General features: G+C 41.1%; 1 protein-coding gene across 1 annotated transcript in view; it reads right to left on the bottom strand.

Moving 5' to 3' along the window:
• The window catches only part of LOC137335290 (partitioning defective 6 homolog beta-like), a 55,039-nt gene extending 29,588 nt beyond the window's left edge, over positions 1-25,451 (bottom strand). Inside the window, exons 1-2 of the mRNA XM_068000589.1 lie at positions 25,096-25,451; positions 21,412-21,634 (exon numbers count right to left, since the gene is read on the bottom strand). Coding sequence (XP_067856690.1) covers positions 21,412-21,634; positions 25,096-25,158 — 286 coding nt within the window. The 5' untranslated portion in view covers positions 25,159-25,451. The remainder of the gene's footprint in view (positions 1-21,411; positions 21,635-25,095) is intronic.
• Between the last annotated feature and the right edge of the window lie 253 nt (positions 25,452-25,704).

Below are 25,704 nucleotides of genomic sequence, written 5' to 3'. Positions count from 1 at the left end.
GCTCAGTGGCAGGAAGCAAAGAGTAATGGCCGATGGGTGTTTTTGTGACTGGAAGGCTGTTTCCTATGGGGTTCCGCAGGGCTCAGTACTAGATCCCTTGCTTTTTGTGGTATATATAATCAATGATTTAGACTTAAATGTAGGGGGCATGATTAAGTAGTTTGCAGATGATATAAAAATTGACCATGTGGTTGATAGTGAGGAAGAAAGCTGTAGACTGCAGGAAGATACCAATGGACTGGTCAGGTGGGCAGAAAAGTAGCAAATGGAATTCAATCTGAAGAAGTGTGAGGTAATGCATTTGGGGAGGGCAAACAAGGCAGGGGAATACACAATAAATGGTAGGATACTTAGAAGTGTAGAGGAACAGAGGGACCTTGGAGTGCATGTCCACAGATCCCTGAAGGTAGCAGGACAGGTAGATAAGGTGATTAAAAAGGCATACAGGATACTTTCCTTTTTTAGCCAAGGCATAGAATATAAAAGCAGGGAGGTTATGCTAGAACTGTATAAAACACTAGTTAGGCCACAGCTGAAGTACTGCGTACAGTTCTGATCACCACATTACAGAGAAGCTGTGATTAAACTAGAGAGGGTACAGAGGAGATTTACAAGGATATTGCCAGGACTGGAGAATTTTAGCTTTGAGGAAAGCTTGGATAGGCTAGGGTTGTTTTCTTTGGAACAGAGGAGGCTGAGGGGAGATTTAATTGAAGTGTATAAAATTATAAAGGGGTCTAGATAGAGACTGGATAAAAAGGACCTATTTCCCTTAGCAGAGCAGTCAATAACCAGGGGGCATAGATTTGAAGTAATTAGTAAAAGCATTAGAGGGGAGTTGAGGAGAAATTTTTTCACCCAGTGGTCTGGAACTCACTGCCTGAAAGGGCGGTAGAGGCAGAAACCCTCATCGCATTTAAAAAGTACATGGATATGCACTTGAAGTGCTGTAACATACAAGGCTACAGACCAAGAACTGTAAAGTGGGATTAGGCGGGATAGCTCTTTTTCGGCTGGCACAGACACCATGGGCCAAATCGTGCCGAAACTTCTGTGCCATAAATTTCTATGGTTCTATAGACTATTCCTTTCAATCAATTAATAGAGTGCTTTATAAATATGTATGGTTCTTGTAAGCTGGTTATCCATTTTAGAATTTTTCAGGGTTAGAAGGAAGACTAAAGCCATAACCAAGCTATTATTCTTGCAAATCAATTCAACTCATGTCACTTATTTCAAGTATGTCATGATGTGGAGATGCCGGTGATGGACTGGGGTTGACAATTGTAAACAATTTTACAACACCAAGTTATAGTCCAGCAATTTTATTTTAAATTCACAAGCTTTCGGAGGCTTCCTCCTTCCTCAGGTAAATGTTCAGGAGCTCCTCGAAGCCTACGCATTTATACATATAGAACAATACATGGTGTTTGCAGAATGTTGCCAAGGCATGGACTACTCCTCAGAATCAGTTTCTTTCTTGGACACACGAATCTCCATCAAAGACGGGCACCTCAGCACCTCACTCTACCGCAAGCCCACGGACAACCTCACGATGCTCCACTTTTCCAGCTTCCACCCTAACCACGTCAAAGAGGCCATCCCCTATGGACAGGCCCTGCGAATACACAGGGTCTGCTCAGACGAGGAGGAACGCGATGGACACCTACAGACGCTGAAAGACGCCCTAGTAAGAACGGGATATGACGCTCGACTCATCGATCGACAGTTCCGACGGGCCACAGCAAAAAATCGCATAGACCTCCTCAGGAGACTAACACGGGACGCAACCAACAGAGTACCCTTTGTCGTCCAGTACTTCCCCGGAGCGGAGAAACTACGCCATGTTCTCCGCAGCCTTCAACATGTCATCAATGAGGACAAACACCTCGCTATGGCCATCCCCACACCTCCACTACTCGCCTTTAAACAGCCACCCAACCTCAAACAGACCATCGTTCGCAGCAAATTACCTAGCTTTCAAGAGAACAGCGTCCACGACACCACACAACCCTGCCACGGTAACCTCTGCAAGACATGCCAGATCATCGACACAGATACCACCATCACACGAGAGGACACCACCCACCAGGTGCATGGTTCATACTCCTGTGACTCGGCCAACGTTGTCTACCTCATACGTTGCAGGAAAGGATGCCCCAGAGCATGGTACATTGGCGAGACCATGCAGACGCTGCGACAACGGATGAACGGACACCGCGCAACAATCGCCAAACAGGAGGGTTCCCTCCCAGTCGGGGAACACTTCAGCAGTCATGGACATTCATCCACCGACCTTCGGGTAAGCGTACTCCAAGGCGGCCTTCGAGACACACGACAACGCAAAATCGTCGAGCAGAAATTGATAGCCAAGTTCCGCACCCATGAGGACGGCCTCAACCGGGATCTTGGGTTCATGTCACGCTACACGTTACCCCACCAGCGAACAAATGTTATCTGTTTTTAATATAATGGGTCATTTGCTGGCTTTCTCTGCCTTCCGGATGTTTCTGCCTCTCTCTGTTTTTTTTCCTGTTTGTTTTTTTGTTGAATGTGTATTCGGGGGTTCTGCAGGTGACACCTCTCTGTCTGAACACGGTGATTGCCTTGGCAACGGGCAGTTGCAGGGGCATTCTGTAAACACCATGTATTGTTCTATATGTATAAATGCGTAGGCTTCGAGGAGCTCCTGAACATTTACCTGAGGAAGGAGGAAGCCTCCGAAAGCTTGTGAATTTAAAATAAAATTGCTGGACTATAACTTGGTGTTGTAAAATTGTTTACAATTATTTCAAGTAGAGTGACTGATCCTACAAAGGAGGTAAATCTATATCAATATCGGATTGTTCTAAAAATTATGGGAAAACTAATACAGGAATACTGTGATTTAAGTGTCTACTGCAACATACAGTACACTGACCATTGACAAAAGTGCCAAAGCAACTTAATGTGAATGGCAATATGTTTAAGAATGCCACCACCAGTAGGGTGTTAACAATTCCAAAGACTTTGGAATGGTGAAGGATAAACATCCACCCAGTGGATGGTCTTTTCAGTAAGTATCCCACTTGTGGGTGTTAACACTATTTACAAGTTACTGGAGAAATTAATTTAAAAATTACAGTGGAAACGTGTCACAATACAGGATCGCACCACCTATGCAGTACAAACCTGAAATTACAGCTGTAGTTATTTTTGGATTTAGTTTCTAGTTGCTCATTTCCTGTTACTTACTAAACAGCAAGAACTCAGGAGTCCATTCGCAATCTGATGGAACATTCCTGAAATATTTGCTTTTGTGATCATTAATACAATACCTCCAAATGCTAGAGGCAGTTTCTCATACATCTAAAACTCCACCAAAAGTCACCAACCATATCCTAAATCAGACACTAAATAGTGAAACATAAAATATTCAACACTGATCATCTCCTTGCAAGTTGCATTTACATTAAACTGCTAAAGCCGCACTCAAGAAACTTGTTGTCTGAAAAGCGACCCTCTTCTCTTACACACACTTACACTTTTATAGCACCTTTAACATAATAAAACTTCCCAATACCAGGTTGTAGTCCAACAGTTTTATTTTAAATCACAAGCTTTCGGAGCTTACCTCCTTCGTCAGGTGAGTGAAGGGTTCTAAAAATGCTAAGAACCCTTCACTCACCTGACGAAGGAGGTAAGCTCCGAAAGCTTGTGATTTAAAATAAAACTGTTGGACTATAACCTGGTGTTGTGCAAGTCCTTACATTTGTCCACCCCAGTCCATCACCGGCATCTCCACATCATTCCCAAAATACTTCAGAGGTGAAAATAGCCAGTCATCAAGCAATGGTGACTGAAGACATGATCAAAGAGGTAGGTTTTCACGAGGCATCTAACAGAGGTACGGTGCAGGGTTTAAGGAGAGTATTCCATAGCATACGGCTGAGAGGGCAAGAAACTCCCTGGAGAAAGACAGAAGGTGGGGGGCGGGGTGGTGACAGGTGACACAGACGCGTGGGAAGGGAAGTGCAACGTTACGGGGGGGGGGGGGGGGGGGGGGTGTAATGCCTGCGGGGGTAGGGAGTGAAGTTCGACGTCCGCAGGATGATTATTAGAGGAACAAATTGAGATGGTACCTAGCAATGACGGTCATACCGCCACACATGGAACGTGTTGTTGGGTGCCCTCAATAAGGGAGAAGGAATCACTGAACTAAATTTGGCCAAGTCTTGAGATGTTGATGGGCTCATTGAGGATGAAGTTGTAAATGACGAAAACCATTTTTGCAAAGGAGCAGACAGTTTGAAGGATGATGTGGTGGGAGCGAGAGCCTGTGTGAGAGCGTATGTGCGAGGGTGAGTCAGAGTGAGAGCATGTGAGAATTTTGAAAATAAAACCTCTGAGGGAAACAGGAGGGGGGAGAAAAAGGAGGGAAAGTAGAGGGACGGGGAAAGGAGGGAGGGAGGGAAACGTTGGGGGTGAGGTGCCCTGTGGCCACCCACCTTGGGGGAGAAGGGGGGAGGGGAGTAGATGTAGGATTAAGGGCAAGGTGTGACAATGCAGTAAAGAGGAGGGGAAAATATAGGGGTTGAGTGGACATTTCGAAGGGGGAAGAGGTAGGGGATGCGATGCGAACGGGAGTGGGGAGAAGCAAGAGTAATGGGGGGGGGGGGGGGCGGAGAGAGAGGGATTCTCCACAATTTTGCCCTAAATGCAGTCCAGAGTTGTAGGTAGCTACTTTCCCTGCCCACCACCTCCATTTGAAAAAGAAAGAAAAAAAACTCACAGAAGTAGAAGAGGACAGAGAAAGAAGCAAAAAAAGACTTAAGGATAAAGATGCAGAAAAGAGTAAAGAGAAGAAAGGAGAGACAGAGCAATAGAGCAGAGAGAGAGAGAAACAGCAAGGAGAGCAGAGATAGGAAAGAGTGCCATATTCTCTGACTTACCATGTACAATGCCACAGAAGTTCAACTAGTATGACTTAAGACTCAACTGTAGAAAATAATCTTGACTTATAAAAATAAATGTTAGGTGGACTTTGCCCTTTGTAGAATGTGAAGCTAGAGCTGCATACACAAGGCAACATGATTTATTCAATACAGTTTATCAAGTAGCCTTATTCTGAAGGCTTTTCTATTCTTCCTTTATCATTGAGCTTCAAAAAAAATCTTTGATTTATAGCTGTTAAAAGTAACAAGTTAATTCCCAAACTGTAAAGCATTCAAAGGGGAAATAAAGTTTGGATTTGCAATGCAAACCTGTTTTCTGCCAGCATATTTAAAACTTGCAGAACAGAAAAGTAACATGATGTTTGAGTTTCATGCTGCAATTAGAGATTTTGCTGGCAGACTCACTTTGCGGGTTAAAACGTATGTGATAATGACATGTATGGGAATGACAATGACATCACTTCCACTTTCTACGAGACCATGCAAGAAATTCAGAAAAAACAAAATAATTTTTGTTTACTGGAATGCAAACTAGTTAACAATAGGTTTGAGGGAATGATAATTGGTAACTGAAATCAAAATTTAAGTCAAATTTATTGCTCATCCTTTCCCACAGTTTATATTGTTCAAGAATACTGCCCCAAATGAATGTTTATAACCTTTGTTTTTTTAACGTTTTACTGGAAGGGAATCAAAGACTCTCAACACTCTACAAATTGTAAACATCCCAACAATGAAGATGCCAGTGCATGATGGCACTAATCATCAGGAAAGCAGAGGTAATTTTGTGAACCTGAATTTGATATATGTTACCAAAAAGGTATAAAGTACTATACTAGGCTTGCACCGTGCTAGTAATTGTTAAAAGCATTGATAAAACTGATGTAAATAAAATCTATTTCACAATACGGAGCTGGATATAACAAAATATGGGAAGATAGTCAAGAATTGCTATTGCTTTAGATCAAAGGATTTTTAAAAAGCAGTTACATAACAAAGCAATCATCTGAAGACGTTACATTCCTGTTGCGGTTTCAAGGTTACAATGCACACATGAAGTGGCATAGTGGTTAAAAGCACCGTGGAACTCAAAGTTCACTGCAGAGTTATTAAAATTACTGTAGAGATGCAAAGTGTTTCTTCCACAGAGCTGCGATCACATTTTAAATCTTTCACAACCAATTAAGTTAATTCTATCTAGTTGTGAAGTTGATATTACTAGAATTATATTAAAAGAAAGCTATAACTATACTGGAACACCATGCTGCGAGAATTTTTCTAGCATTTTCTGGTGAGAACTGAATTGAGGGTGCAAGAAAATAGATGCATTTTAATACTTTATGTACATACATACTTTGGTTTACAATTAGATTTACAATTAAAGTTTAATGCAAACTTTGCTTACAGCCTTAAGTATTTTAGTGACCTAGATTCATAATCAAGTGTCAATGGGTAGGAACAGACCATTACTGATTCCAATAAGGTTTTTTCTTGAACATTCCAACTGAAGTTACAGTATGCAGCCACTGACCAGCCATCAGTCTAACATTTTATTCCATTCCCATGATACATTTAAATATTAGATAAAATCTGAAGCAATGAGGCACACAAGTTAACCACTAGACTCCCAACACCATTATCATCTTCCAGCATTCCTGCATGTACAGTGTAAAACAACATCATTTTATCATGTCATTCACCAGCACATTGGTCAAGTGTGCTACACTTTAAGAATGTTAGCTAACAAATTGAATGCCAAATGTTCTAATTATTTATCATTTCAAATTTGTATACAGCTGGAAAAGGGCAGATACAAACATACATTATGAATAAACCCAGTTACTACATAATGGTTAGGATATACAACTCTGCAAAGCAGAGAAATTTAGTTTACTTTTTGTACCTAAAAAAATTACTATTTTTCTCCCCCCATGGGTGACCCTTACCAGGTCGATCACTTTTCTCTTACTGCCCCAGTCACCGTAGAAAAGGAATGGCTCACTTATATTTCACCCAACCCAGTAGTAAAGTGAAGAGATTGCTAATCCACCCTGGGACTTAAATTCAGGACCTTGTGATTTATCCTTAGTCAAAATCTATTATGCGGTCCAATTTTTTCACCTGCTTTCCTGAGGTACTGGCAAAAGCAACCTTCGGGACTGCATCCAAGCGGCCATTTTTCATGCGAGAGCCTGGACAGCCAATTTCAGGTGTGTCCTGCAATGCTCAAAAGCTGAGCATGTACCTGACCTCTCATACTAAGCATATAATCACACTTTTCAGCAAAGGATACACTTGTATATTGAGTTACACTTAGTATCAGTACCATGTCCCATTATAAAGACCAAAATGTATTTACTAAGCTTTTTCAATAATCAGTGCAGCAATGAACTGTATTTTTAATGATTGGTCCTCCATCAGACATGCCTTTGCGCTAACATGTCCATTTGCTCTTGCATTCTGAACATCTGGTTCTGAAGAGGTTTTCTTCAAATATCTTCTGCCACTAAGATTCCCTGATCTGTTCTTTCTGATCTTAGCACTTCATGTCTGCAGGTAGTCACTTGCTTTACTGAGCTACACAGCATCAATAGAACTTAAATATGTTCCTTGCTTGCTGACTCATTTCTCTGTCACATTTCTACAGCTACCAGTGAATCTGTAGTACATCCTTTTCCCTAAACTCCAGAACAGCTCAGCGTTATTTGTTCCTTCAATGCCTACAATGTAGGAAAGTGAAAAATGCATCAGGTTACTCTAATGGAAAACAGAGTCTAAAAATATATTTAACAGTTTTTTTTTTAAAAACAGTCAAACAATTGATAATTGTAAGTTAACAAGAAAATCTTAACCAATCTAAAATCTTAAATCTAAAATAAACTCTGGTAATAATACACAATGCTGAAAATAAACAGACCAGCTTGTCTAATGTTAAGAGCATCAAACCTCTCTATAAAGAGGCATAGTTTGGGTTTCAACCTTGTACAAATTCATACTCTGTATTTTGGGGAGGGGGGGGGGGAAGGAAGTGTGAATCATCACTTGACCCTGGCTGTTGGACGGATAGAGATGGAGTGCTCCACACTAGGACTTCATTTTGGATGAGGAAAGAAAGGAAAACAAATCCTTTCCATCCAAACGGTCACTGAGCCAGACCCCCACAAGGATGGAAATGAATCAGCTTAAAGCAATACGACTGCCATTAGGAGGAGATGACATCTATAGCAATTCTGGTCAAGAACTAGTTTGCAGCCAAAAGGTTGCTCTACTGGGGGATTTTACAGGGATACACTTATTAAAACGAAGCAGTCGTTATCTTTTGGTTGCTAGCCAAAACCTGACAAAACTCAGAAATGTAGTAAAAATGTGGAGGATAGTAACAGACTTCAGGAGGACATAGACTAGTGAAATGGGCAGATGCATGGCAGATGATATTTAACACAGAAGTGTGAAGTAATGCATTTTGGTAGGAAGAATGAGGAGAGGCAATACAAAATAAATGGTACAATTTTAAAGGGGGTGCAGGAACAGAGACCTGGGGGTGCACATACATAAATCTTCGAAGGTGGCAGGACATGGTGAGAAGGCTATTAAAAAAGCATGTGTGATCCTGGGCTTTGTTAAAAGAGGCAGAGAGTACAAAAGCAAGGAAGTTATGCTAAACCTTTATAAAACACTGGTTAGCCAGAGTGTTGTGCTCAATTCAGGGCACCACACTTTTGGGAGTGTGTCAAGGCCTTAGAGAGGGTACAGAGGAGATTTACTAGAATGGTACCAGGGATGAGAGAAATCAGCTATGTGGAAAGACTGAAGAAGCTGGGGTTGTTCTCCTTAGAACAGAGAAGGTTAAGGGGAGATTTGATAGAGGTGTTCAAGATCATGAGCGGTTTTGAGAGTAAATAAGGACAAACTGTTTCCAGTGGCAGAAGGGTCGGTAACCAGAGAACACAGATTTAAGGTGATCGGCAAAAGAGCCAGAAGCGACATAAGGAAACATTTTTTTTAATGCAGGAGTTGTAATGATCTGGAATGCACTGCCTGAAAAGGGTGGTGGAAGCAGATTCAATAGTAACTTTCAAAAGGGAATTAGATAAATACTTGAAGGGAAAAAATTTACAGGGTTATGGGACTAAATGGATAGCTCTTTCAAAGAACCAGCACAGACACGACAGGCCGAAGGGCTTCCTCCTGTAGTATACCTACTATGACACCAAGAACCCTCAATAAATTACATAAAAATCAGCAATGCATCTAGGAAGCAGAAAGTGAACCTGGAAAGTGTAATTTACTGCACAAGTCTCACAGGTTATTGGGATTTTGTAAGTAAAGCAGTCACCAGTATATCCTACATTTAAATATAATTCTGGAGATCAATGACACATAGCCTATCCACAATATATGGCAATTCATTTTTTGGCAAATGTGCACACTCAGGTTTGTGCTCATCAATGCCCATTTCAGACACCAATTTCAGTATCAAGCACTCGCATGACAGGTATAGATAGCAGCACGGTTAAATGATGGTAAAGCTGCCCTACTCCACTCAAATATGGAAGATTGCCCAGGTATGTTCTATCCACAAAAAAAACAAATCTAACCCAACAAATTATGTGCCTATCAGACTCCTCTGAATTAGTAAAGTGATTGAAGGAGTCATCAACATTGCTGTCAAGCAACACCTACTCATTAATAACCTGCTCATCGATGCTCAGTTTAGGTTCCAAGAGAACCACTTGCCTCCAGACCTCATCAGACTTAAAACACAGGCACAAAAGCTGAATGCCAAAAGGAGAGAGTAGCTGTGCTCAACATCAAGACAACACTCAACCGAGTATGGCACCAAGGAGCAAATCTGAAATCACTGGGGGTCAAAGGGAAAATCCTCCACTGTCTAGCCCAAAAAAAAGGTTGCAGTTGTCAGAGCCAGTCATTTCAGCCCCAGGGCATCATCGCAGGAGTTCCTCAGGGAACTGTCTGCAGCCTAACCATTTTTAGCTGCTTCATTAATAACCGTCCCTCTGTCAAGAAGTCAGGAGTAGAGCTGAACACTGGAGTCCACAGTGTTCAGCTCCATTCACGACTCCTCTGATAATGAAGCAGCCCATGCACACCTACAACAAACCCTGAATAACATCCAGACAACTGGCCAGTAACATTTGTGTCACACAAGAGCCTAGCAATGACCATTTTGAACAAGAGAAAGGCCAGCCATCTTCCCATGATTTTCAATGGCACCATCATCACAGAGTCCCCCACTATCAACATCTTAGGAGTCAGCATTGACCAGAAACTGAACTGGACCAGCCATATCAACACCAAGGACAGAGGCTGGGTACTCTGCAACAATTGGTTCACCTCCTAACCTGTCAAAGCTCGATACCTTTCAGAATAGAGCAGTTTGTCTGATTAAATCCAGTGCCAGGGGCACCAATCCCCATTGCCAGTGCACTGTGGCTACAATATGGACAATCTACAGGATGCACTGCAGCAACTCACTAAGGTTACTTCAACAGCACCTTTGTCTCCTGCAATGTCTACCACCAAGAAGAACAAAAGCAGCAATTTTGTGAGACCACCACCTCAAAGTTCCCCTATATGGTAGTGTGGAACCATGTGAGGACAGTCCCCTGAAAAGGTTGGGGTACATATAGTAAGTTAATAAGTTGGTGTCAGTATCTACAAATTTCAAGTTCACCTCATGCAGATCAAACAGAACTCTGAAAGTGAAATATTTTGACTTTCAACTGTAAGTCCCAGTCCCACGAAGTTAATGAAAAATATGATAAAAGCACCTCTTTAAATCTACAGAATCAATGGGCATTTCTCTGTCACTTGTCCAACTGAGGATGGTACGTTATATACTAACAGACAGCAGACTTTACATTTTGACCTTGCAGCATACAATGATAAAGTTATGAAAAAGGTAGCAGACACACCCACTGAAGTTATACTGGCTACATTTCAAGAAATAGAACACCAAAAGTCAAGGCTGGCATTTCACACTTGTGATCACTTAGAAATCAAAGAGGAGTAGTTACAAACTGGAAAGCCGATTCAACTTCTGTTTACCATTCTAAATACCCCAAAGAAAATAAAACTACATTAAAATTAATTCTCTTTCTGTAGATTTCAAAAGGCAGAAGATTGTGTTCCCACTTTCATCAAGTCTGATAGACTCAAACTGAATTGGAGGTGCTCAAAAGAAAACCACAACCTGTTCTGGCTGGAAATAGCTTCCTGGGATGTAGCTCCACTTTATATAGCTTCAGAAAAAGGAGGCCCTGTCTTATTAATCTTACTGTATTTTATGAAGAAGTCACTAAGATAGTAGATGAGGGAAACCTGGTAGACATTGTCAACATAGACTTTCAAAACTCTTTTGATAAGGCACTGCACAACAGGCTTCTCTACAAGATTGAAGCTTCCGGTATTAGTGACAAACTGCTACGCTGGTATTGAGAACTGGCTGAAAGCCTGTAGGCATAAAGGGTTGCAGATGGATCTGATTGGAGAACAGTAACCAGTGGTGTCCTGCTGTTAGGACCATCGCTATTTATTATTTTCATTAATTAACTAGATGTAGGTGTTGGGAGAATGATCTGCAAGTTTGCAGATGATACCAAGGTACGTGCGAGAGTCAGGACTTTAGACAATGCTCGACTACTACAAGCAGATCTAGATGCGCTGAGGGATTCGGTCTGTGACTGACAGAATATATATACACACACATACATACACCCCCTTCAGGGAGAAGAACTAACCCCAATAGAGAAAAAGAGATCTGTGCTTCCAATGCATAGATCACTAAACATTCATGACCAATGCCATGAAGCACTAGCTAGAGTGAACAGGGTGCAAGGGTGTATTTACAGGGCAATTCACTATAAAACAAAACATACTATTTTGTCCTTGTACTAGACCTTGGTTAGGCCGCGGATTACTATGTCCAGTTTTGGTCATCTCACATGGTGGGTGATATTGAAGCTTTGGAAAGGGTGCAGAGGAGGGCCACAAGATTAATTCCCAATTTAAAGCATCTTATTATCAAGAAAGGCTGAATGAGCTGGATCTCTACACTTTAGAGAAGTGCAGACTTAGGGGTGATTTGATTGAGGTTTATAAGATGAAGAAGGGATTAGATTCAACTTGTCACAATCTCAATCTATGTGAATGCAGAATTAGGTTAGATGTTAGGAGGTGGTTCTTTTCCCAGAGAATGGTGGACATGTGGAACAGGCTGCTGGCTTGCGCAGTGAACGCGAATTCGCTGAATTCCTTCAAGCAAGACCTGGACCTGTTTCTGGCTGGGACAGGGATCACCTCGTGCAAGAGGTAGATACTATATAACATTAATCAGGGCCAAAGTGGTCTCCTCGACTACTTTCAATCACCGAAAGGGATCAGAGAGGAATTTTTCCTGATTTGTTTCTCACTAATTAGCCTGGGTTTTAAAAATTTTGTTGCCTCTCAGGAGATTACATGATTATTGGGTGGGGTGTAGAGTGTATTGTGGTGTACAAGACACCACAATTGTGTGGGACAGGCTGAATGGACCACTAAGTCTTTTCCTGTCTGTCATTTTTCTTATGTCCATACTTGATTACAGTAGTTAAATTCAGAGTTTGTTGTGGAACAGAATTCCTTGAATGCAGATTTCTGCCCCATTCCAGTGCTGTAAGGAAAAGGCAAAATAAAAAGTGGTGGACAATCATAACTCGGAAACCAGATTTCACGTATGATTATTCATTGAATCCTATAGGTTTCTGAATTTCCAGTCACCTACATTTACACGCAATACTTGTTTGTAGTGCTGAAGTGCATGTTGCTCTGGTGAAATCTGGCAATTGGACAACCTATGAGATACTACATCCTCGGACCATAATGAAGCAGGAGACACTAATCACTTCCTATATTTAAATTCAATGCAAAAATGTCCACAGTGGTGCATTATTGGTCTAACACTCAAGGTAAACCCAATAAGAAATGCAATATCCTAAACATAAAAGATAGGATATGTTTCCAATAATGGGATAAGTGGCAACAAGATGTTTGCCCTCCTTTGAAAGAAAATATATGGTGAGGGTGACTTAAACAATGGCTGATCAGGACCATCTCAACCTGAAAATCACCTCAGGGCATGGATCAGGAAAAAGGGCAGAAAGGGACTGCTTTAATCCACTGTTGGTTTGTTTTCATAGGCTTTTTTGTGTTTAAAGATAAATGAAATGTTTACCTTCCTGCAAAGACATTTCAATAGGTCACATAAATAAGGCTGCCTCTAACAGAGTTTGAAGCAAACTTTTTAGTAATTATATAGAACAAAACTATCAAGAATATTCAAACTATTTGACTTTATGGTGTTGATCTAGGCTATACAATACAACCTGCACATACCAAAATAATCTCACCCCTTAAAACAACACTGTTTTTCTACTGAAAACTACTGCCAAAATTTTCAGACACCATAATAATGTCACAGGCCTGCAAGCAACCATGTTACTCAGGCAACGCTCTATGTCTTAAGGAGGCCCAGTGATCCACAGGTCAAATTTCCCTCTCAGACAGACTGGCTCCCAAAAGTCTGGTAGAAATTAACTTGCCATAAACTCAGGCTTCAAAAAGTGGCCTTCCACTTCTTCAAAGGCTTCAGATATACTTTAATGTCCTCATAGCCTCTTGGTTTTTCACCTGAATTCTTTAAAAATAAATTAGGCCAGTCACAACCTAAAACCGATTATTCTGAGAGATCTATTCCTACAGTAATTCATTCAATCACCTTTTCCCCTCTTCTGTAAATCTTATTTTATTCCAAAACCTGGCAAACCGTGAAGGAAACAATTTGAGACATCATCCTTTCCGGATGGCCAACTCGTTGACAGAAACAGTGTCCCAGCCGACTGCCCATTTGAAACAATGAGACCATACACCATGTAATCAATCACACAAACCCCAAGGGATACAATAGAAAGACCGCTTAAACAAAACAGCAACGAAAGACAGCATTTACCAATTCACAAAATTATTTTTATTTTGAGAAGCATGCATGTATTAACATGTGTCTTCACAGCCTAAGAAAAAATTCTGGTTCTAGAAATTTGTTGACTACTCCACTGAACAGTAGTTTGGGCCAACCCTCTCCGGAACAAATTCAGGCCTATTACACACACTCCTCGGAGAAATAAGTCAATCCGCACCACACTAGTTGAGAAACTCAGCCCCTATTCCAGCTGACCCCGCCCAGAAGTAACTTCCCCAGGGTCAAACCTCCCTCCCTACACAAAAGGTGGTATTGAGCCTGTCTTCCCAAACTGGTCCAAAAATCCACCCTCTGTAAACACCCACCTCTCCAACAAGAAAATCACGCCTCTCCCTCTCATCAAGATGGAAACCAGCTCTGGCCCAGTGAAACTTAAGCCTTCCCTATCTGGCGTTGTCCCTTCTCCTCTACCCCCGTTCCCTTTCTCTTCACCTACTGCAAAGAAAAATGAACTGTGGCTCATATCACCCTTATCTCCACCAAAATGAAGATCAGACCTGACTGAGTGCCACCTACCACTTCCTCTTTCTTTCCTCCTCCTCCACCTCCCTCCGATTTGCCTCCTTTCCCATCCTCGCCTGGGACCAATTATCTCCCACTTAACCTGAATAATGCACTTGGTCTTGATGCCCCATATGCAACATCACAGGCGATCAACTAGTTATATACTAGATTCAGTAAGCAGAGTGCACATTTCATTGAAAACTTTAATTGGAACTTTGCTCCAATGGGCAAACCCATTATCCTGCCTGTAGTACCAGTTAAACCTGTAAGTGTCACAGATAGTTTTTAATATTACGGGTGTCACACCTTGCCTGTCACAGCTTCGTCAAGCCTGGTGTGCGACACAGTAGGAGTGATTGTATTAGCAGAGATTAAAATCTTTCTCCAAGATAAAGCTAAGTTCATGCAGTAAAATCATTTGTGAATTTTTTTGCACCTCCAGATGCAACACCCTTTAGTTTTCAGCAGTAGAACTGGCAACCTTCTCAATCCCAGCCTCAGTTAGAGTGCCCAAGCAATTTGACCTGTCATGCATTAAAATCAGCACACCCATTCAGCCAAATGGCTTGAAAAGTTTTCCAGCCTTCCAATCCAATTTCTCTGCAGCCTTCTGGCCTTTGACATCACACTCCAAAATGCTCAATCATCCCCAGCATTCTCCAGAGCAGAACCTTGGGTCCTGTCAGATTGCAAGACTTGTACCAACACAATCCCTCTGTCCACTGAATGCAATTTTGGGCCCACTTAACCCATATTGAAGCCCCCAGCTCCCCACAAGTGCATTTTTGGGGCCTGCTACTGAAGGAAGCAGAAGTCAACCCCCCCCCCACCCCCATCCCCAAGTAGCAGTATCTACGGACGACCAATACAATTTAGGTTTTCGAACACCTACAGAGTTTCTGCTTCAATTCTTTCTGTAGCTGCTCAGGTATAAAACAAAATAAACCACCATCCTCTCCGTTAATGTAGTTTATGAAGGAGAACTTGATTACTGGGGGGGGGGGGGGGGAGGAGAAGGTGGGAGGTTAATTATTTCCTCAGCATTAATCAACTTTGAGAATAAGAAATGGCCCCTTTAAAATTCACACCCAAAGGGGGTGGGGAAAGAGGAGAGGTAGCCAGTTTTACTGACAGGCCTACTGGTGAATCACTATAGTGAGTGAAGTCAAAGTCTCGGCCCTCCTCTTGGTTGGAACACAAAGTGACAAAGGGTCATATGGACAGTTAGCTTTAGTGAAACACAGCCCTTCGACAGGAACAAGAGGCTAAAAATGTAGATCAGTTTTTGGAGAAAGATAATACAAAAAACAAGTCAATCCAGTAAAGTACAGGGTGCCTGGTTTATTATTTTTCCCTATGTTTGAGGGGAGAGACTGAACTAAGCAAGTAAAATTTGCTTTGTCTGTTACTCTATGTTCATCCGTGAAATAAAACAGCTTAACAATTCATACATGGCCTCATATCAGTAAGTGTTTCAGTCTGCCTTTGAAAAAAGAGTGGAGAACTGCACGTGAGGGAACATGTGAAAGATATGATCTCCAGCTCTGATCACAAGGAGATCCTAGCTTACATTATCATACAGTTAGATATTGGACAGTATGGGCACATCCCTAAATGCAAGATGACCATACCACTTAGAGTCACCAGCACCACTGTACCCAAGAGAATAGCTAAGGCAAGCCCTAAACTTGTAACAGGTCCTAATGCTTAGATTCAGTAATCGACTACATCAGTTATCAGCTTTGACTTTGATAGCAATCCTGCCTTTGAGTCATGTGGGCTCAAATTCTAGTCGAGGGCTTCAGCACATAATCCAGGCTCAGACTTCATTTAAGTATTGAAGTATAGAATTGTTGGAAATGCTGTCAAATTGCAGCTCCGGCTGCCCTCTCTGGTGGATGCATGAGGTCCGGTAGCATGTTTGAAGAGCAAATGAGTTTTCACTGTGTCCTGGCTAAAACCTTTTCTTAGCCAACTCCACCAAAAAAAACACATGATTAACTGATTATTCATCTCACTGCTGTTTGTGAGACTTTTCTGTGCACAAATTGGCTGCTGTGTTTGCCTAAACAACAAATGGCTACACTTCAAAAGTAATTAATTGGCTGTAAAGCACTTTGTGATGTCCAGAGAAGGTGACAGGCACTATCTAAATGCAAGTTCTTCTTCACTGCACTTCGTGCTACAGGAGGTCATAATCGAACTCAGAAAAACAGATCTTAAAAGGATAAAGATTATAGTTGAAAATAATGTGTACTTTTGGTGCAAGAATCTCAAAAGTTATTTTGCAACCAATCTAAAATGAATAAATACTTCAACTAAAATAATTACAATGCTGAAGTTAATGACAATTGAGTCACAACAATTTATCTGCACAGTTTAAAGATCAAATCTCCCGTTAGTAAGAAAAGTCAATCTTCTATACAATTCTTAGATCAACTGATCATAGTATTTGCCATTAGTCAAGCTTTACTGCTCTTCTACTCAATATGGATATTGATTAATAGATTTTTGGCTGCTGTTCTACACAATGTAGTTTGCTTGGGCTTTGCTGCTTTTTCACTCAATTTCAGTGTTTTCTACAGTGAGTAGCAAAAATCAATATTGCTCAACATGCCCTGAAACAGCCAGGGTGCCCTGCAGGCATTTAAATCAATCTGTTAATATGCACTATTTAGAAAAGCAAAAAGGACTGCAAAACTACACTGCAGTGCATTTTCAACTAGGTTGTACATTTATGTTGCTCAGTGTAGGTAATGAAATTTCACAACGAGCTGCTCCGATGGCTGAGTTGGTAATGGCAGTAAACATACAAATGAGAAGCTTTTATTAATGGTCTGTGGTGAATCAACTGATTTCAATCAGGGTGGCAGTAGTTAGTTCCCCTGAGGTAGGGAGGTGGAAAAAAAGTCAGCCAGTGTTTCCATTTCTGAATGCTATCCAGTGACCTTGCTATTCAGTGTGCGTATGTGGGTGCTGGGTGAAGATAGGATTGGACGTAGGTGTAATGCCCTCCAGGGTAAAATAGTCTGTCAACACTCACTAGCTAGGCTCACATATCAAGAATCAGCAAGGAACTGGAGCATCCATACCCCACCAGTAATCGGTGGGAGGAAAGAGGAGAAAACTTGCAACAAAAAAAAATTCACATACACAGGTTACCCTGAAACCAAATGGAAACTGTGAATGCCTGATGAATACCTGCTAACTCATACAACATGGTTAAGATCAGAAACACAGTGGAAGAATCTGACCATAAATCCAAGTCCTGACATTCCACGTTAGCCAGTATCCTTTTAACTTAAAAAGATCACAAAATATCTTCCTTCAATATTGTGATCGCCATACAAAGTATGCCATCACAACACTCCCAGATACTGTTCAATCTTAACAAAACGTGTTCCTGTATAGTGTCAAAAGCATGAGACTGCCAAAGTAGTATGCAGGCATTGCAAATGTGGTGGCATTAACACATAAGTTGCATAAGCAGTTTATTTAAAATACATTTATTTAAAAAAACAACAAAGCGAATAAAAATGTTAAAAACCCTAAGACTTCCTATGGATAGGTGTGATAGCATATTTGAGACATATTAAAAACTGGCTAACCTGGAGGGAAGGGAAACCGCTTCAAAAGCAATTCAAACATTCCTGCCAGAGCAGTAAGTGCAGTCTGGCTTCTATCCTTTCTTGGCAGATACAAGAGCCAAGTTAAAGCTGGAAAATGGATTTCCATTCCATTAATCCCACAGCACAATTCTCTTTGCATGCTGCTTCAGGAGCACTAACTTGATCTAATTTGAAGCTAGTGCTCATAAGACCACCCATATTCAAATTCCCCAGATGGCATCAAGAAATTGGTTAAAATGTACACCCTAAATTTTACACAGTACATTTCTCTATTTATAGAACATTAAAAAGAAATCCCAAGTTTCCATTTTTAAAAAATTTCAGTTACATTTAGAAATTTTTAAGCTACCCTCATGGCCAAGTGGATAAAGAAACTATTTGGTGTACCACTAGGCTATACAAACCATTACTTCCATGGTTAAATTCCCAGTCTGTGTTGTTAGCTGATCTCAGGAGTAGCAGCTGAGGTCCTAAAATTGCTCCAAAGATCGTCACATAGATAAGAGGGGGATGAAAAAGTCAGCTAGTATTCATAGCTCTGATTGTTCTGCAGCAACTTCTCCTAGAAAGGGAGTATGCATGGACAACAGGTAGGGCACGATCAAGTTCTATTGATGCCCTCCACAGTGGAATAGCATAGCATTTGCCACTATGGTAACATCAATGGCAAGTAGTCCCATTACAAACAACAGTGGTTGCAACTTCAAAATCAGCATGAGAGTTGTAGGACCACAGGAAACCATATCATCAGGCTTTGGGACATCCTAAGGATATGGAAAGTGCCAAAAGCCACATTAACTCCATAATTAAAAATAGCAAAATTAGTATGGAGAATCTTACTTCCGCCCCCAGCATCTTTAACACCTCAATACGTTCTCCCTTATTCCAGTGTAAACGTTCCCAGTTTCCACAGCCGCTCCTCACAACTTAGGTGCTTAATGCAAGGTACCAATTTAGTTGCCCTTTGGGATTCTCTCTCCAATCCCACCAAGTACTTATTGTGGTACAATGACCAAATTTGCAAAACAGTATTCCAGCGTGGATCGAATCAGTACTTTGAACAAGCACATCACCTCTTAGGACTTGTGCTTTGTCCTTCTATCCAGGATCTCGTTTGCTTTATTGTTGCTGCACATTATGGTGACAACCCACAAGTATCCACTGATTCCTCTCGTGTGTAGTGCAGCAAACTAATGCCGTTTAGCTTGTATCGCCACTGCTCCCCTTCCAAAATTTCATCACTTAACATTATCCATAATAAATGACATTTGCCACTTGTCAGTTCAGCTTCCTAATTTATCATAATCACTATATGCCCCACTTTCCAATTTGCTACTCGTCAGTTCAACTTCCTATTTATCACAATCTGTTAGCCCCACGTTCCAATGTTATTTGCAATCCCTGCCACCCCCAAGTTTAGTAACAAACTTTGATTGCTTTGTTTCAGTCCCCAATTTCAAATGATTTGTATACCGTAAACAATAACAGCCCGAGTACCAATCCTTCCTTCCGTGCTAATGCAGCTACCTTTCAGTCTGTCTGATTCGGCACCTTCTGATCCACTTCAGAAGCTACCCCCTTCCATACCTTCCAACCCTGTACAGCAATCTTATATGGGGCACTACTAAACTCTAACTATAGAAGATCCAAGTTCTCCTTGTCCACAAGGTCAGTTTTTTTCCCCAAAAACTATTACCTCGCTCTCAAGAGGCATGCAGACTTCTTTTAGTCTATATTTCACTAGGAACTTCATTAGAGAACATTTTAAAAAGGAGAGAATAATGTTTTACCTACTACAGAGATCAGGCACATCAGCCTGTATTTCCAATGGTTACATACTTCACAGCAGATGCCTCTTTTTGTTTCAATCCCATCACATTGCAATGCGTGTATCCATGATAGTCTCAACAAGTTTAAACATTTGGCCTATTAATTTGTGCTGAATACAATACTCTTAATGATTAATAGGATCACTATTGTAAAATCTGTTTTTAGAGCAACAATTCATATGAATAACTGCAGACCAGAACAAGATACAAGACTCTGCACACCATTTATTATCCCTGTAATTCTCACTGCTGAACAAGGTGGCTTAAATACTGCAGGTCATAAGGCTGCTGAAGCTGATTAATAGATAAATCTGTGCTCAACCTTGGTAGTTCTTGCAGCATGCTTGCAACAGTAGCTGAATCAGTACAGTAAATGCTTAAGAGAATTTTTTTGTTGTCTAGTTTTCTCTTTTTGTTTCCCCTTTCTCTAAGCTGATACCTATTGCTGGAATACAGTTCCATTGGGGCCAGTAGGTCATCAAAATAGTGGCCATTTTTTGGGAGACCCTGGACCGAGTATTTGCAGATTATATTCAACTATGCACAGCATCAAAGCCTAGCCCATTTCTGTCCTTAACTGACAACAATTTATACGAACTTTCCAACCCAGGTAAAAGGCGAAAGATTTATACAATCTGAAGAGAAACCAGGGAGATTTCCTAAATATCATGTTAAGTACAGCACCCTCTCAGCATGCCTTTACTTGGCAATTACCTACTCAAATATACAATGCTTTGCCTAACATATTAATGGGTCATATAAATATTTATCCTTCACTCTTAACTGAATAATTGATATGACTCATTTAAAAAGGATCAGGTCAGGTGGCTGATGACTCAGTTTGCATCAGCACCTCTCTACTGTATTTATATACATAAACAGGCCAGGGTCTACTAGAACAATGAGGGAAGGAAATGGAGATGTGCTAGAGACCAATTAGGGTACATCTGAGCTAAAAAAAACTTCAGTATTAGTTGTTCATTAACACAGCCCAACCATGCACCAGCCAGTTACAGATCATTGGATACAAGATCTGGGAACAGACCAAAACATTTGCTCTCAGTTGAGAAAAACTAGTGACATAATTAATATGTTCTTTCCAAAGTGACAAAGGAAAGAGGAAGAATGGTGTAGACATTGAAAAATATTTAACACAGAATGGCACACAGAAAATATGTACTGGCATTACAATAGGTATACAGAAACCAGGCGCAGTAGTTTTCTCTTACTAAACAGAGATCATCCTCCTGAACAGCACTTAAAAGGTTAAACACTGATAGGTCAGGATATTGCACCGGATGTCAAGACTATTCGGTCAACTAACTTTCTCTCAGTCTAGGAGGTTCAACCTTTGCCCTTGCCCTCAAATCTGCTTTGATTACACTAGTTCACTTCTCGCACTGCTAATACAAAACATTGACTGTACTTTAAGAGCCCTTTTATGGTGGTTAACCAATTCTGAGTGTTAATTCTCTTACCTTTTCTTTGTAGAAAAACCCTGAGCAGCGGGTTGGCTGTCTTAATTGCCTTCAGATAGTTGTCATCATTATTTATTGGCAACAAGTCCCCATGAATGTCGGCATAACCCACTAAAACATCAATGTTTGGAATTCTGTGGACATGCTGCAATAATCCATAAAACTCTTCAAACTTTCCAGGTTTGGATCGATCCAGGGAAAATCGTCGAAATTCAGCCCCAAACTAAATTAGTAAAAGCAGAAAAAAGCAAACACTGAAGCATTAGTTGTGTAATTTTGGACCATTTAAAGAAACCAATCTTTGGAATTCAGACAGAATACTAAAATGAATGCTGTTACAAATCTCTTGGGTCACAGTACAAAGTACACAATCCAGGGGATACAATTTCTGCAAGGGTTCCCTAATCTCCCACCATAACTTTGGCAAAAGATCGGCCATTTCCAGTGATTTCCCACCGAAGTTACAGCAGTAGATCCCCCAAGGAATTTACTGGAATATATATATTTAGTTAAAAGCATCCATCAGCAACTTGGCTTTTACCTGTCAAACTAGTATTTCCCCCAAGTATTTTCTTCTAAGAATGTGTGTGTGGTAGGCTCATATCTACATATATTTTGGATAGCAGACACAATCTACTTGTGTAAACCACTTGATAGTTTCCATAAGAAAAAAAATGTTGAGGAAAAAAAACTAACGAGGTTTCCAAACTAAATTTGTACCTGAAAACCAATGAGATACACAGCCCTACATTGTGTAAAACAGAGGTTCTTCAGTACTCACAGGAACACACTAGTCTATCCAGCCTGGATATGGTGACAAGATTGAGTGGATCCAAGCATTCTTATCACATAGGAGAAGTCTAGTTAAGCATGGAAGTGAATAAATCCAGAAAACCCATAATCTTCTCTGCCAGATTCAGAATTCTCTGGAATAGATAATCCAAAATGACAGACTGTGCAGAAATTATACTGAAATGAAACAGGATTAGATCCCTCAATATACAACGGGAAGGAGAAAATTTGCTATCCTGTCCTTGATAACTCTTGGAGACAAAAAAAACTCATACTCCCTTCACCCCCGTGCTCCTTACTCATCAATAAAATGTTTTACACAACTACAAGAAATGAAGGAACTTATCATTTTAGAAAGTATAGATAATAATGGGAACTATTTCAAAACAACACACTTGATAGGAAATGAGAAAAAAAAATAAGGATGCATCTCAAGGGTGTAAAAAATACATAATGCAACCACAGCAAAGCTTTAAAAAAAAGGGCAGCTTTTTTGGTGTTGCTCTTCCCTTACCCACTATAGGATTAGGAGGATTTCCTATATGCAAATAATGTTGATATTGTTCATATACGCACACAGTAAGTGATGTTCTGCCACTGTACAGATATGCACATCCTCTTTTACAGGATACTTCAGAAAATTATTCTGTGCCCACATCACTGTACATCAACAGCCACAGCCCCTCTTGGGATTCCAATATACAGGGAAGCTGGAATTATGACCACCTAATGTGTTTTAAAACTATGAACCAAACTATTTTTGCTACTTAGCCTTTTCCTTCTCCCCACACCAACTTCAAGTAACAATGTTAGTAGCAACACTATATATCATTCAATAGCTAGAGAGTAACTACGTAACTGGGAAGACATCTACAATAGCAAAGACACCTCCTTTAAATATAAATATTCTTTCTTCGTTCACACAGTGGCTAAAGTGGTAGAAGTAGTCAGTGAATTTTGATTGATGGAGAATTTAAAAACACTTTTTAAACACAATTTACAGATTGACCTTATCATTTTGTATCTCATGGCAAAAATGGGAATTTCTACTTTTAGATTAAATAGCTAGGCTCTAAAAATGAAGGCTTCTCCCTTAATACGTGCTAAAAGATGGATGTTGAAACTCCATCTGAGAGAACCAGGCATGGTTGCTAATCACAGATTAGTAAATAAAGGGTCGTCTCTGATTGTAGCAGGGAGATTAAAATGTTAACCCATGTAGTTTTTTGCAGATCAGTACGTAATGCCCAATTGTCATCCTGCACTAACACAATCTGGTCGAAACGTAGAATACAACTGTTACAGACCGTTATCCCATTGTCTACCAAAAATTAACATTTTGTTTGCTTGGCCTCTTCAAAGAAATGGTTTTAATCCAAAAGAGGGATAAATATCCCAGTTCTGCTTTAGATGCATCAAGCTCTGGGTAGTTGAAGCTCATGTGTAGTATCTCATTATGAAATATGTATTCCAAGACTATATGGGGCTTAGCAATGAGCAAAAGGCAGCTCATCTGTTCATGCAAAGAAGCTGGGGATGGAACAGAAACTAAGAAAAGCTAAAAGCAGCATCCAGAGAGCAATCCCTTGTGGACTGTTTCCAGTTCTCACTTTTTAGTATTTGCACTTGCATTTTCTTATGCTTCTGTAAGTTGATTAATAACTGTAAATAAATTTCATCAGTAGCTGATGCAGCATTAAGATATTTTCTACCTTCAATTTTATAAGAGATATAGTGGGCACCTTATGTGCCCTCAAGTAATTTGTAATTGGGGTTAATAGTAAGACCTGGACTAAACTCACTCTGGGCAGCAGATAAGATATAGGTTTCAGTGCATAGGATACATGATCTATTTAAGGAAATTGTCAAACTTGAGAACAAGGTGTTGGACACAGCCCAAATTACAGTACTGCATAGTATACATTGTAATTAGGCCTGTGATAATCACTGATGCTGCACATTAAAGCAGCCAAATTGTTTGCACATGCAAATTACTCATTTTGTATATCTTCTCACCTTCCCATAAAAAGTACTGCACCCATTTTGAGAATTTTCAAACTGATTACAACATAAAATGATACTTTTTAAAAAAAAAATTACATTCATTCACAGGTGGAGATTCAGAAGCAAATTATGACAAACAATCTGTGAATGTTTTTTCAGAACGTTGTTGCCAGGTTAGCCCGTTACTGAAGAGACCATTTCAGTTTAACAAATCATATTTTTGTTTTTACGCACAGATAAGTTAAAACGATTTCCCTAAAATTATGCGATTTCATGCTTCAGTACAGATTACTATTTGATTTTTTTTGGCTAGCTCCTATGTTAGATTACTTAACTTGTATAGACAGAATAGTTAAAATTCTCTTTCCATTTTAGATGAGCTTCCAGACAAATCCTTATGGGAACGCTCTCGGTAGAATGAATCTGGAGTGTATCACTAATTGCTTTGTGTTGGCATTTACAAGCCACATTACTGTGAATAGTAAAAAAAAAGCGCTTAGCGCAAGGTTGACATTTAACGTAAATGAACTGCATAACCAAAAAGTTGTTACGGGGGTGGCATTTTTTTTGTGCAAGATCTTGATGTTCCAATAACTTCATGGAATTGCGCTGTCACCTGTTCCAACCCGCAGCAAAACCTGATCTGAGAAAAAAACCGACCACAAGTGAAACATAAATTAATGCCCTAAATCTCTAATTGAAACAGGCCTGGGTCTGACCACAGGATTGAACCCTGGCCCCAGCAGCCTTCATGACAGACCCTCTCCCAACATTAGCACGAACGCTGGGTCTAATTCTTCTCCGGCGACGAGGGCTTCACAAACTGGCAAAGCCCGAAGCTCCCTCCCTCTTCCCCCAAACACCGTGCCCCCCTCCTCACGCACACACCTTGCTCTTCACCTCCACGGTCTCCAAGCATTTGGACGATGTACGATGGTGAGTTTTGATCATTTTCACAGAAACGTATCCCGGCCGTTTCGGCGCCGGCTGCTCGTTCGTTCCCAAGGGCAGCGACTCAGCCTGAGTAAGGAGGAGAGGGGGGGGGGAAAGAGAGAAAAGAAAGTCCAGGATGGATCTCGGACCTGCGCCAAACTCCTCCGGCTTGCCCCCCTCTCCTCTCCTCCTGCTTGGCCTTGCGGTCAGTCACGGAGTGTCCAGCCGGGCTGCTCCTGACGGCCGCGTCTTCCTCAGCGGCTCGAGCTCCGCCACCTCTACCTCGCGCTCAGTCCCCTCCTAACGACCTGCAAACTCCGGACTTTGTTACCAGATGACGTCACCCTCCCCGGAAACCCAGCCTCGGTTTCACCTGTGTGTGTGTGTGTGTGCACCCGCGCGGCGCGGGCGGGCGCGCGCGCCCCCCGCCACCGCCGCATCATCTCGTGCCCGCCGACCCGACGCGAGCCGGCATTTGCGGTCAATTGTCTCGCCGACCTCTTCCCCCCCATCCCCCCCCCATCCCCCCCCCATCCTCGTGCACTTGAATGCGCGCGCCCCGGT

The sequence above is a fragment of the Heptranchias perlo genome, chromosome 19 (genome assembly GCF_035084215.1).
Source record: "Heptranchias perlo isolate sHepPer1 chromosome 19, sHepPer1.hap1, whole genome shotgun sequence".
NCBI lineage: Eukaryota > Metazoa > Chordata > Chondrichthyes > Hexanchiformes > Hexanchidae > Heptranchias > Heptranchias perlo.
This window is presented reverse-complemented; position numbering and strand designations above follow the sequence as displayed.